Source organism: Haliotis rubra, unplaced genomic scaffold (genome assembly GCF_003918875.1).
Source record: "Haliotis rubra isolate DU_JTF1 unplaced genomic scaffold, ASM391887v1 Scf9, whole genome shotgun sequence".
In the NCBI taxonomy this organism is placed as follows: Eukaryota; Metazoa; Mollusca; class Gastropoda; order Lepetellida; family Haliotidae; genus Haliotis; species Haliotis rubra.
In genome coordinates, this window is record NW_025767634.1 from 104951 (window position 1) to 120256 (window position 15306).

Sequence of the window (15306 nt, forward strand, 5' to 3'; positions counted from 1 at the left end):
CACACAAAGTCAGTGATCCAACCCACTCATCTGTGATCTAGACTACCAGTTGTCTGACTTCCCTTTTTGTAGAAAAGATGGGAAAAGCTATGTGCTGGCGATTAGGTGCCTGCTGGTACTCCCGAACTAGAATCTGTACTTTAATGTGAAAGCGTAATCCCGAATATAACATGATATGTTACATCGGAGGCATTGTGTACCTAGTAATGCAGTCTGTTTCTCAGAAATCACACAATCAGTAATGGAGTTCAGCCAGTCCCATCCTAATATAGTTAAATTATGAAATCCAGTGTTGACAAGTTCAGTAATTAGTAGAATACACTATGTGTCTCAGAGTTAGAGGTTGAGTTGTCTCCCTTAGCTACATGGATTTCAACCATGTTTACCACAGTGAGGACATATGTTTAAGGTTGAAGATGGAGTGAAATGAGTGAATGAATTTTATGCCACAGTTGGCAGTAGTCCAGTTATATCATGGTGGTCTGCAGATCATGTTTCTGGGTGACTGATTACCACGAGACAGCAGAAATGTAATTTATTATGTCTTGTTTTTTTACATAGAACTCAAATATGGGTAATGTTTTTAGTTTACTTTATTTTGTTCTATTTACATTTCCACAGAAGAACTTGACACATCACCTCACCCACTTAACAACATAGTAGTTCTTCTTACCTGCAGAAAAAAGAACACATTTAATAAACAATTCAATGACACATACCGCAGATAAATAAATATCTTTTGAATGATATCAATCCTGTTATTTTCTTCCAAAGTATACCTTTCCATTTTCATAATACAACCTACCCGTGAAGGTCCAGGTTAGAATATTGATCTCCAGTAACCCATGCTTGTCGTAAGAGGTGACTCATGGGATTGGGTGGTCAGGCTCGCTGACTTGGTTGACACATGTCATCTATTCCCAATTGCGCAGATCGGTGCTCATGCAGTTGATTACTGGATTGTCTGGTCCAGACTCGATTATTTACAGACCGCCGCCATATAGCTGGAATATTGCTGAGTGCAGCGTAAAACTAAACTCACTCACTCACTCACTCATAATACAACCATTTGAAAAAGTCAAAGTTTAGAAGCTTGTGCTTGTGAATCATATGAACGTACCAACTCTGATAAGTGTGATGTTTGAAGGTAAGATGTGTTCCCCTGCTATAAGGACATAGTCAGGCTGTTGAACCTTCCTGTGGTTGATGTGGACGCCCCCAGCTTGGATGATTCTCTCAGCATCAACTGTGGACAGAGCACACCATGAGGGATGAAGGGATGCAACATAAACCCTTTTCATTTAGGACATGTTCATTGTTGAACTTTAGCAAACAAAATCACATTTGCGTCCATTTCCTGTTAACACAAGGGCTACCCTTATTGTCTGTAATGATCGGGGTTACAATCGGTATTCAGCAGCCTATGCTTGTTGTAGGAGGCGACTAAGGCAGTTTCATTGTAACTCTATGATGCTGATGATGTTAATCACTGGATTGTCTGGTCCAGACTGGCTTATTTAGTAACTACTGTTATAGCTGGATATTGCTGGGTGTGTCATTAACTTGATCTTAATACCAAGATCCAGTTTTTATGCAGGATCTGTGCTGGACCAAAATCCCCATCACTGTGTAGAGTTGTGTCCCGGCCAAGTTTGACCATGATGATGAGTGAGTGAGTGTGTTGGGATTGACACTGCCTTTAACAGTATTCCTATCATGGAATGTCAACTAAATGTGGGAGGTTGGCAGGTCTCGGACATTTAACACTTCGGTGCAACGCACAAACAAGGGTATGGTACTGACAAACCTAGAAACATCAGGGCAAACTGGGATTCGAACCCATAATCATAGGTCTGGCCTGCCCAGGGGACACCATTTCTATCTACAAAGACTTTCCTCACAATACAAATATCATACTTATACAAAGCCATACATACTTATAGAAGACCACCCACTGCAAGTATTCATTCCCTTGGGTATCAATAGATTTTACTTTGCTTCCACTCACCATCTCTGTCGAAGCAGCCAGCCTTCATGCAGACGTCAAGGACAGACATGCCAGGTTCCAACAGCATCTCGGTGGTGTCTGCGTTGTTGAACAGCTGCAGCAGTTCTGTGTGAGTCAGGCGTGCAAGGCCCTCGATGTTGCCACTGAAGAGTGCATCTGTCCAACGCACAGCTTCACTCAAGCCTTGCTCTGCACAACAAAACAGACGAAGTTAAAGGATATCACAAGATCATGACGTCTATTAGAGGACTGTACATTACAACAATTGCTCAGTTGTAAATTATGAAGTACACTAGGCAATAAATCATACGAACATGTTTCACAATAACCTCAAAGATAACCTTGACCTTTAATTGCAAAAGCACCAACATAAGTTGTTTGATTTGTAAGACACATGCAAATATGGTTTCATGCCTATTGAAGGGTTACCATACCCCCAGAAACTTACAATGACACCTATGATTTTATATAAAGTTGAAAACAGGCCTTGGCCGTAGACTTCATGTGACCTAAATCTTTTCAAAGCAGGTCCCCATCCTGAAGAACCTATATCCCAAGATTAAAAATAATTCTTCTTATCAATTTTGAGACTGTGATCTCTGAACATCTCACTGCATGTGCCTAAACAATTCAACTGGAAATCTTCTACTGACTAGGTTAATGTGCATTACATTACTAATTTAAAATTGTAAAAAGCTAACTTTTATCCAGGTCTTTCTATCTTGTGACCTTGACCTTTGATCTTTCAAGACCTGTGATATAAATTCAATTTCTGACAAAACTTCCAGCAGTCCCATTTCATTAGGATGCTAATGAATCAGTTATTAGATTTTCACCCTGCTTCACTACCAAGCAGTAAATTTTCACCAACAAAGAAAATCATCCTCTGTGTTCTTTCTTACTTCTCAATGAAATGACCGCCTCTGTGGTGTAGTGGTTAGAGCGTCCGCCCGGAGAGCGGAAGGTTGCAGGTTTGATCCCCGACCGCGTCATACCAAAAGACGTTAAACTATGGTACTTGTTGGTCCCTGCCTGGCGCTTGGCATTTATGGGTACAACAAGGACTGGTCGGCTGGGAGTCAGTATAATGTGTCTGAGTGGGGTATTCATGCTTCACTGCGGCATGGTATCTCAGTGGGCTAGCACTATAAAACCAGCTTAAGTCTGGGCTAGTACAAGCAGCCCCACATACACATACACACACACACACACGCATGCATGCGTCTTCATATGAGCGAAATATTCTCCAGCACGACGTTAAACCCAATTTCACCTCACCTCTCAATGAAATAAATACACCCTGTTGGTCATCCTACCAAACATTCATACATTATGTGAATCACATCTGATGTCAGTTGTGTACATAAATGCCTTGAACAGTTTGATTAACAAGTACTTAAATCATAAAGCCATTCTCCTCAAACTTGAAAATCTAACAATTGCTTTATTGTGTCCTTGGCCATCAAGATGTATATCTATATAACTAAGAGAAGGGACACTGGCTGGCCCTACTGGCAGTGTTCCCACAATGTACCTACCCCCATGCACCAACAGTAGCACTTGTTCTGCGATCTTCCTCTGTCCTGGACGCTGCTCTGGATTCCTCTGGAAACAACACAATTCAGGCACAAATTATCCCTGTTATTATTTATAGTATATTATAATTACCAAATTATAGAGATGACACATACTATGAAAGATTGGCTTTAAAAGATAATTTATAAAGTATATTAAAACCTTAAGGGGCTGTCATCTGCTATAGAGGAAAGGGGCTTGTGAGATTAATGGTTTGTGAACTGACAACAGTAACAACTTCTAGGAGTAGGGTGGGGATGGGGCTTTATTCATCACATTGTGCGGGGGACTCTTGCCTTGTGTTTCCTCAAAACATCCTGTATTTCCTGGTCTGGAAGAAATGTCAGCAGTTTCAGATATTTTTCAACATCTGTGTCTGGAAGATTCAGAAAATACTGGAACATAAAAAGTACACACATTTGTTGACATGCTATACTTTCTATGCTGTTATAACTTATTCATTCAAGTCCTCTTTCACACTTGATTCTGAAGTTGGCAAATAGGACTTTTATCAATCTTTCGTTTCTTTCAACATAACAAACAAGAGCCAGTCTATCTGGTACAGCAGATAAGATGACATCTTGGTGGGGGACAACCTCACGTGCAATGCACCTGGTATAGCAGATAGGCTAAAGTCTTGGTGGGGCACATTGTTACATTTAGCACTGTACCTGGTATAGCAGATAGGCTAAAGTCTTGGTGGGGCACATTGTTACATTTAGCACTGTACCTGGTATAGCAGATAGGCTAAAGTCTTGGTGGGGCACATTGTTACATTTAGCACTGTACCTGGTACAGCAGATAGGCTAAAGTCTTGGTGGGGCACATTGTTACATTTAGCACTGTACCTGGTACAGCAGATAGGCTAAAGTCTTGGTGGGGAACATTGTTACATTTAGCACTGTACCTGGTACAGCAGATAGGCTAAAGTCTTGGTGGGGCACATTGTTACATTTAGCACTGTACCTGGTACAGCAGATAGGGTGAGGTCTTGGTGGGGCACATTGTTACATTTAGCACTGTACCTGGTACAGCAGATAGGGTGAGGTCTTGGTGGGGCACATTGTTACATTTAGCACTGTACCTGGTACAGCAGATAGGGTGAGGTCTTGGTGGGGCACATTGTTACAATTAGCACTGTACCTGGTACAGCAGATAGGGTGAGGTCTTGGTGGGGCACATTGTTATTTAGCACTGTACCTGGTACAGCAGATAGGGTGAGGTCTTGGTGGGGCATTGTTATGTTTAGCACTGTACCTGGTACAGCAGATAGGGTGAGGTCTTGGTGGGGCACATTGTTACATTTAGCACTGTACCTGGTACAGCAGATAGGGTGAGGTCTTGGTGGGGCACATTGTTACATTTAGCACTGTACCTGGTACAGCAGATAGGGTGAGGTCTTGGTGGGGAACATTGTTACATTTAGCACTGTACCTGGTACAGCAGATAGGGTGAGGTCTTGGTGGGGCACATTGTTATATTTAGCACTGTACCTGGTACAGCAGATAGGGTGAGGTCTTGGTGGGGCACACTGTTATGTATAGCACTGTACCTGATACAGCAGATAGGGTGAGGTCTTGGTGGGGCACACTGTTATGTATAGCAATGTACCTGATACAGCAGATAGGGTGAGGTCTTGGTGGGGCACACTGTTATGTATAGCACTGTACCTGATACAGCAGATAGGGTGAGGTCTTGGTGGGGCACACTGTTATGTATAGCACTGTACCTGATACAGCAGATAGGGTGAGGTCTTGGTGGGGCACACTGTTATGTATAGCACTGTACCTGATACAGCAAATAGGGTGAGGTCTTGGTGGGGCACAGCCACACGGCGTTGCCAGCTGTCTTTCCTAGCTTGTCTCCCATGGAGCTGGTGATCAGGGGAACTGTCAACCCTGCACATGGTCAAAACTTCTGTACTGATATGGCAAAAACAATTGTATCTATTCTGTTCTTAATTTCCTTTCTATTGTTACCTGTTATTAATTTTCAGGTACTTTTAGGTCCACATATTTATGGCAGTTGCATGCAAGACCTATGGCACCTTAGACATCAACATTGAACTTCTGGAGAAAATGTAAAATCTCAATATACTCAGGGTGGAAATAACTTTAAAGTTGCTAGTGTACTCTGGCACAGTGGCACATGTAAAATCACTTGCCCTGATAATTTTTCCACCATACCGGCCGTTTTCTTGTTGATTTTTAAATAAACAACATAATTAGCATTGGAAAGTCAACTGGACACTGGTACAGTGTGATATACAAATTTGCTTGCCCGACAGAAAAAAACACTGGACTCGGACGTCGGGCAATGGTTATTTCCACCCCTGATACTATAATGTTAAGACTGGAACCAGTCAGAATTATTCGAATGTAAGTAGAAGTGATTTTACCGAAAACTGGGTTATCCGTTAGGCGAGAAATAAGCTCATATCCGGCTGTCATGTTTCCCAGCTGATCGTTTCCTCCGATCTATCAACAAGAAAAAGAGGTCTTCATCGTAACACTCCTTTAAACAATTCCAGTGTGACTACATTTCTGGTGTCCCCCACCGTGATATTGCTACAAGTGGCATAAAACTACTCACTCACTCCAATGTGATTTACGGAAACTGAAGTTAACAAATGCGTTATATTCTGTTATCGTTGCAAAGGTTTCTTTAGCTCCAACCATTGGCTGATACACCTCATCTTATAATCTAGGTACCTAGCCATCTGTGATTTTCATACGACTAAAAGCAGTAAGACTTGTTTCATTGCAGGCCATCTTAACAATCAATCACTGGATTGTCAGGTCCAAACTCAGACTACCCTCACAGAGCTGGAATATTGCTGAGTGTAATAACAGCTGACAATGATGACAAGTGGTGATTAACACATCACTTGAGACACAAACAGCTCGCAGGTTTCATTTATCCAATACGGGGCAGTGGGGTAGCCTAGTGGTTAAAGCGTTTGCCCGTCACGCCGAAGGTCCGGGTCCCATGGGTACAATGTCTGAAGCCCGTTTCTGGTGTCGCCCGCCGTGATATTGCTGGAATATTGCTAAAAGTGGCGTAAAACCATGCTCACTCACTCATTTATCCAATACAAGAAAGACATGCATCCATGTACCTATATTGCAACCAATGATATATTTGGTCTTTGAATGGCATTTATAAGTGATACACATAAGGAAGAGAGTTTTTTATGGATGTCAACTTCTTTATTTTGAGGAACACAACGTTTCAGGGTATATCCTTCCTTCTTCATCAGGTGAATGAATGGTATGAGGTAGAGACCATATATACATGTGAGAACAACACAGTAATAAGATAACAAAGATGCAGGCTAAACAATGGAAGCCAACAGTTAACTGGCATTGATGTGTGATTGGCAAAGGACAAATGGAACCATGAACCACGACCAGGGAACCCACCTGCCCAGCACCTGGGACTTATTGCTTTGATTGTGTTTGATTGTTGTCTGTACTTATTGCTTGATCAATGTCGGTGCTAATTACTTTGTTCTGTCCTCAATTTGTCAATCTCTATTGCGTTTAGCTAGTAGTGCTATTACCCGCTACCTCCAATCTGCCCTTTGTCCATTCCCTATAATTTCATCCCGGCTTCCAGCTGTCCACTGTTCATCACCTATCAACATTATTTAGCTGCTAAGTGTTGACACTTATTCAGTGCTAATTAACTGTCTAGTGTTGGTGTCCACTCAGTGCTATAAACTGTTAAGTGCTGGTTTCCATTTGTCCTTAGCCAATCACACATCAATGCCAGTTAACTGTTGGCTTCCATTGTTTAGCCTGCATCTTTACTTTTGTGTCTGTGGGAAACATGAGTAAGGAAATACTCCTTCACCTGATGAGGATATACTCCGAAATGTTGTGTCCCTCACAATAAAAACTCTCTTCCTTATAAGTTATATCTACCTCATCCTCGATAATGTCCAGGGTATACGTCCCGATAAATCTCCACTATACCATGGATGCATCTACAGCGCGAGCCGATGATTTTATTACCTCCCTTGGTTGGCTTTTTACCCAATCGGGTGTCTACACTGGGAAGTTGAGCGTACCAATCACAACCCACTTTCACTTTTTAAATTATCGAACTGATTAAACCTGGCAACACCATAATATATTGTTGCAGAGGTACTCTGAAAGAGGTAGAAGGAGTTCTTGCATATATTGTTTTAAGGTTTCAGACCTGTCAATTTGTCTGTATGTTTTCCCCCCAAATCTGAGTCACACCGCGAACAAACTTTCGCGGCTTCGACCGCTATCTTTGTTGACACTGGCAAGCTAGGTTGTAATGGCGGCTTATCTGATTGGCTACTGTGAGAATGCTGAGCCAGCAAAGGGAGGTAATAAAATCATCGACTCGAACCGTAGATGCATCCAGGGTATAGTGGAGATTTATCGGAACGTATACCCTGGAGATTATTGAGGATGTATCTACCTGTACTGCAAATTATATCATAGATTTACCTGTATTGCAACCTATATGATTGTTTTACCTGTACTACAACCTGTAAGACAGATATACCTGTACTGCAACCTACATAATAGATTTACCTGTATTGCAACTTACATAATAGATTTACCTGTATTGCAACCTATATGATTGTTTTACCTGTACTACAACCTGTAAGACAGATATACCTGTACTGCAACCTACATAATAGATTTACCTGTATTGCAACTTACATAATATATTTACCTGTATTGCACACTGGTGTTGTTTGTACAGGTGGAGCCAGTCATAGGACTGAAATATCTGATATGTAAATTCTGTGAAGCTCATTCCATCTTCACTCTTAAGCCTGCTCTTCACACTGAAATAGCAGACAAGACAAGGTGATTTACCAACCCGGTTCTACTCTATTTCTAGTGCAGGGGCTTGTGTAATTCTGTGGGAGTTACATGTTAATTTTTGGAACCAATACTAATTATAATCACTATTGTGTATGGATTCATGAAACACATGGTTCCATTTTTTCTGTTTGCTATAGTGTCATTGTGGGTAATTAAATATGAGTTCCCAAAATTGCTTGCGACACCATTTCGAGAAAAACATTTTTTCATAAACCTATTACAACATGGTCATGTAGCATGTCAATAGGCAGCTTATGATGCATGACATAGACATAACCACATAACATGCTTCTAATTTCATTTTGGTGACATAAAATATGACATAATCATATAAATTAATCAAATATTGTATTTCCTTCATCGGACACCAACATTGTAAGTATTGACCTATATCAATGGAAACCATTTATTAAATTAATGTATTCTCCCACTTCATAATATATACTACCATGACACACTTATGTAGTAATAATAGTACCCAGGTAAGGTTAATGTGACTATCATATAGTCATGCACAAGTGTCAAATCAGGCCTACCAGTACAGTCAGAATTGACACACTGACACTTGTATCTGGGTAATTAAATGACAAATGACATAAAGCCAAATCTGCAGTCAATATAAACTGAATGTATTAATACATTTGAGTGACAAATTACATCACAGCGAATAGATAACTACATATTACAAGTGGGGTATGCAAGTGCAATATATATTGTGCACTAGTATATTTATTTTAACTTTCACATTGTTAAGTAACTTGCATAGTCAATCAGTCCGTCATTAACCTGCAAGAACCAAATATGTTGTTGAAATACAAACTTTCACATTATTTGTCATACAAACACAAGCATGTATTCTACGCATATGTGTTCTTAATTTGGAAGCTAGAAGGGCCCACGCTAGAGTACATGCCTCCGCCTTGCACAGCAATCTCCTTTCACTATTACATTTTTAAAGTACTACTGTGTACTTGTACTTTAATATACTTTCACCAAACCGTAGGCAGATAGTATTCGTGTCATACCTAACATAACCACCAAGATTCATTCAAATCCATCTATAACTTTCTGAGATATTATTCATATTCTCCATTTATGTAACATTGAGATTATTTTCAAAGTACCTGTGTACATGTACTTTAACATACACTCTTAAAAAATAGAGACGCAATAATAAGGATCAAAAGTTTGTACGCATATGCCAAATTAGGCATGTTTTGAAGGTTTAATATTGTTGTTGGTATGGTTTAGAAGAACATGCGCTGAGCGAATGCAACCATAAACGATTTTGAACGGTTTTATTGATCATGATTGTCATGATGAGCTTGACTGTTATGGAACACAACAAAAGAGCCGCCATTATTGCTTTTCACGTGCAAAACATGAGTACAACAGCATTAAAGACCCAATGCACTCGCAAATTCATCCAAGACCCTTGCAAATGGGATCGTTTGGTGCATTCCAGTTTTGACGAAAATTGACAATGGAATTACAAGCTGGGAAGACCGAGGAGTCAGCATTCATCCCAGCACAATAATCGTTTGTTGGATCGTTTTGTGAATTCCATTTTGACAAATGACAATCCAAGACCAGGAAGACCGTGAGTCACCACACCAGCCCTAGATCGCTACATCCGGGTAACCCACCTATGTGACTGCCATCGTTCCGCCAGGGACACAGCACAAGAACGGTTTGGAGCCCGGAGAATGTCTGACCAGACAATCAGGAACCGTCTCCGAGAGGTAGGTATGCGTGCCAGACGTCCAAAAGTTACATCAACGTCCGCGGTGCAGCCATGGAACCTTGGAAACTGGAGGCACACATGGTTCAGTGATGAATCGCGGTATCCCCTCAAATGACGTGACGGAACACAATGTGTCTACAGAACACGCAATGAACATTTGCATCAAACTGCATCAGGCAAGTGGACAGATTTGGTGGAACCAGTGTGATGATGTGGGGAGCCATCTCATACACCTGCAGATCGGAATTGTTGCTCATCCAAGGCAATCTTACAGCCGCTCGATATATCGAACAGATTCTCTGTCCTCACGTGCATCGCCTTGTTGACCGCCAAAGGGAAGCTGTACCAACAGGACAACGCCAGACCTCACACAGCATGTGCTACAGTCGACTACCTGGACAATAACAACATCAATGTCCTCCTCTGGCCCTCCAGATCCCCGGATCTGAAACCAATTGATATTACCTGTGGGATCAGATAGATATATGTGTACGTCAACGTCGTAATCCGCCATCGAGGCTATAACAGTAACTGTTGTTCAACATGCTGCAGGAGGAATGGAGAAGGATTCCACAATTGAAACATCCAACAACTGATTCAATCTGTGTCAAGGAGGCGTCGTGCAGTTCTAGCAGTAACAGGTGGTCACACAAGGTAGTAACGTCAACGTCACCTCGTGGACAGCAGTAATGACTATGATGACTATCAATCTTGTGAAATGTGCACAAGATACCAATGTATTGCTCTACATAATTTCAATGCTCTACCGTTGATTTTCGTTGATTTACATAATTGAATAAGACATATTTTTTCAATGATTTTTGGCTTTGCGTGTTTCTTTTTTTGGAGAGTGTACTTTCTTCAACATCTAATTGATTTGTCCTGGTAGTTTTAAGTAAAGATGCACGCATGCACGCACTCACGACTCCAATTTATCATTAAGATTCATGATATATAATGGTAGTTGTAAAATACACATCACAAGGTACATTTTGATATACTACATGCCTATGTTGTGATAGGTTTATAAAAATATGTTTGTCTCACATTGGTGTTGCAGCTTCGATTATGGTTACCGATGTTCAGTTACCCCAGAATGACACTTATAATCATCAGAAAAAATGGAACCATGTTTTTTTTCTGAATCCTTATGCAATACTGATTACAATTATCAGTGGTTCCAAAATTAACATGCACTTCCCACGGAAAGCATTTTGCTACATAAGCCCCTGCACTATTCCCTCCCTGTTGTAATTTACATTTGTCTATTGATAGATCCATCTCTCTAAAGAACCTTTTTCAAAATGTGTAGTATTGTGAGTGATTAGCATCACACAATCAAACAATGGTCCAAGGGAGATAACTATCATTACATCAATAAAACACTGCATACCAACAGGATTAGTTCCATCCTCAGCGTTTTTGTTGGAATCCTCATAACTCTGATATCAAATGCTGATACTTTGTGTTTATCAATTTTTACAGTTATATACCGAGCAACCAAGACAACCATGTACCTGTGTCTAGACAGCATCTGCCCCATCCTAAAATGTCGACCAGTTGTTGACAAAAAGTCTACTATGTTCATATCTCTGTACCAGTCCAGGTTGTTCAGTATCCTGGAAATATTGAAAGGTACATATTCGCAACATACAAAACAGAGGTTGATATATATCCTCCATTCTTATCTGTACACATAGATACAACACTAGCAATGGAACTATGCATGCCTCCATCTAGCGTGGGTCAATTTGTATGCCTGACAGATATACAGGAATTTTAGTATCTTGTATATTGTGAAATTTACCTGCTGGAACTGCATACTGTTGTATCAGGATAGTAACAATTATCTTCAAATTATTTTCACATATAATTGAAATAACAAAACATAAGATTCACAAGGCATTGATGTGACGATTTAGGTCTTGTGAGTCAGGTCTTTAGGATAATCATCAATGTTTTGCTTCTTAAAACATAAATGTAATTTTATCACAATGTGTTGACAAACCAAGAAACATATATGGTGTGAACCTGATGAAGCTGTGAGTCAGTCATGATTCTATTTGATCCTACCTTACTTCTGGCAAGGGCTTGTTATTTTTCCACAACAGATTTTGGTGGTGGGAGAAGACACGTTGCAAGTTTTCAGTTATTTTAACCACATTTTCCTCCACCTGGTGAAGCTTCATTGGTATTCTCTCCTTTGTCTTCCCACTGGGGTCTCCAATCTGGGCCGTCGCACCTCCAACCTGGTGTGTATACAACCATGAGTGAACTGTGCAGGGCTAATATTCAGTATTCAGTATGCTGTGTACAACAGCAATCTAACTGTTGTGTGATGCAGCAAAAATACTGGTATATCCCAGCTGTTTACTGCTACATCCACCACATATTGTGATTTCTATATTTCAAGAAACACAATTACATAGACATGATTTGTTCATATGGATGATTTCAGCCTCAACAGGGACTGAATGTAAGTGAATGCCACAATCTGAAATTTAAGTTAATTTTCAGTCATTAATATATGTGTGTTAAACTGACATTTGGTTGGATACATTTTTTTACAACTTGTTTAGCATAAGCAGGTACAGCTGTGTATCTTAGATTCTGTGTATCATATCTTTCAGTGTCCCTTCCCTAAGTACATCTGGAAAGGAATAAATTGTGTTAAATCCATATATATGACAAATGTAATGACCTACCAGTGCAATTGTATTATGTCCAGCTCTCTGACAATGAATAAGTGCTATGATAGCCAGAAGGTTCCCTACATGGAGACTGTCTGCTGTTGGGTCAAAGCCACAGTACATACACTGTTGGCTGGATAGTCGACGAAGCAATTCTGCAGTGCTGGAAAATTACAGTTGTAAGATTCAACTTAAAGGTCACATGCAACCAAAAAATCAAACATAATTAAAACACAATTATCACTTTTTCATGACATATAATATGCATTGCTGATTATGAAAAAACAAATAAACAAAATTATAAGCGTATAATCGCAAATCAAAAGTGCAATATTTTGTACTTGGGTTTACCTCCCTCGAAACGAAGCAGCCGGGATACCGAACCCAGTCAGAGCGGGTGGGTGTGCACTCAAGTGTAACGGCTGGTTCATTAGCAGATGCCGCCTTCACGGCTCATTGTGTGTATATATATAGAGAGATGTTGGGTTTTGTAAATACATGCTCATTTTTTGTGTATAACATTTTGCAATCAACAGACATCATAACATGTCATGTGTTCAAGTATCACACCTGCCTGTCTGTGTAATTACATAATGTGACAGAGACCGAACTCGGGCCATAAATCAATGCGTTTTGTTTATGGTGTATAGCCTGATTGGTGTTAAGTTCAAATTGCAGTGATCGCAGTTGTGTATTGAATATTGTCATTAGCAGACAGGCAGGCAGACACACAGGTGTCAATAAAACAAGACATTGAGTTTTGTCTGTGACAGCGACATATCTATATCACAGTTAGAAATTGTGTCAATGCTAAATAATGACATTGCTTTTAAGTATCGAACTGAGAAAGTGACTCGGTAAGAAGAACGTGTGGTGAAATAGACAAATGAAATTATATAAACAGTTTATTTACTGTCATAACATAAAAAGCTCGCGCCTGTGAGATATCAACAAAACATTAGGAAAATAGCTCACACCAAAGCCTTCACCGAGTATTCACCAGACAGCCCGCTTCCAAGTTGCGCGCGAACCTATTTCACTGCGCGACGCTATGAGCGCAGCCCAGCTGTTGAAACCCGTATTCCCCAGAAAAGTCTGGGGAAAATTAGTGAATCATTTGAACTCCGATTTCGCGCGTTTTTTTTCATCGCGTTATTTTTCAACTTTATAAGTTGAATTTGCATTTTTGACGCTTTGTTTCGGTAAGTCCATACCGAAAGGTATCAGAATCTGCAAAGTTGTGTTTTACGTTGCATGTGACCTTTAAGGAATATAAATCTAACAAATAAAATTAAATACTACCAAACCATTTTGTTCTTTTTTTTTTAAATGCATCAGTCAATGCTCTGTTAACGTGATATTAGAGACAAGAGCGGATGTTTTAACATGTTTAAGGCGTCAGAAAACCCATGATAATGACAGTCACTGAGTCAGATGTGATAAAATGACCTAATAAATTTCATGAACTGCCCAGTTTCAGAATCAGACATCATCGCAATTAAATTTGAATTGTTATTGTATAGGCTTGCTGGGTGGAAACAAACTAGGATTACCTTCCTTCTGGAAAAACTGTCTGGAAAATACCTCTTTCGTGTAACGTCAATATGTTCCTGGAGTTTTGACTGCTGTAGAGCCTTTTGCAGACTTGCCAGTGCCACCTTCGAACACATTAATACTGCCATTAACGATGACTCACATCAACTATTTACGTAATAATCAATGCCCCAGAAAAGATACACATACAATTCCACCATGTTTTAATGACAGTTTACCTCACAAACTGACATCCGATTCGTCTGCCATGTACGTTGACCATGGAGGCTGCCATCTTGGATGTTCCAAGTAAAGCTGTTTGTGATAGTTTAGTATTTCAGTGCGATATGTATTCAGATGACGTTTTTTATATGCACTGGGTTAATAAATCAAAACCTTCATTTGAAATCGTTTGTAATGTTGGTGTCTGGGCAGTACGTGGGAAAATGAAGCATGATTTCCCCCACGGTGTAAGGGAGGTAACTTTGTAATTTTGCCGGCTTTCAATAGTTACGGACTTCGAAAAATCACATTACAAGTTCGAATCCGTAATCACGAATTTTAAATTACAATCTTAACAACGTCCAGACTACTTACAAGTTAACATTTTGACCATGTCACATATTTATGCATGGCTATCCTGCATAAAATCGGTCCTCAGTAACATCATGCTTGTTGTTTGAGATGGCTATCAATGTTGAGATCAACAACCATTCACGCTGGCCTGTAAAAATGTACTTGGTGTTAAATCATCTACGTCCAATGAGGTTGTTCGTCGGGAATGTGGCAGATATTCCATATATATTTATGTGTACAAACACTGTGTCAAATATTGGTATAAGTTGTTGAAAATGCCGGCATCGCGTTTTCCTTAAAAGTGTTATA

The 15306-nt window shown here is 40.1% G+C and overlaps 1 protein-coding gene across 1 annotated transcript; it reads right to left on the reverse strand.

The window, feature by feature from the left end:
• Positions 1 to 575: 575 nt before the first annotated feature.
• LOC124263853 (tyrosine--tRNA ligase, mitochondrial-like) lies at positions 576 to 14854 on the reverse strand. Its single transcript, XM_046698571.1, has 13 exons — positions 14661 to 14854; positions 14442 to 14546; positions 12904 to 13051; positions 12272 to 12447; positions 11716 to 11817; positions 8300 to 8414; positions 5982 to 6060; positions 5372 to 5481; positions 3880 to 3978; positions 3547 to 3613; positions 2009 to 2197; positions 1121 to 1246; positions 576 to 673 (listed from the first exon to the last, which is right to left on the reverse strand). Exons 1-13 carry the CDS (start codon positions 14714 to 14716, stop codon positions 636 to 638), a joined length of 1410 nt encoding a protein of 469 aa, XP_046554527.1. The 5' UTR covers positions 14717 to 14854; the 3' UTR covers positions 576 to 635.
• Positions 14855 to 15306: the final 452 nt, after the last annotated feature.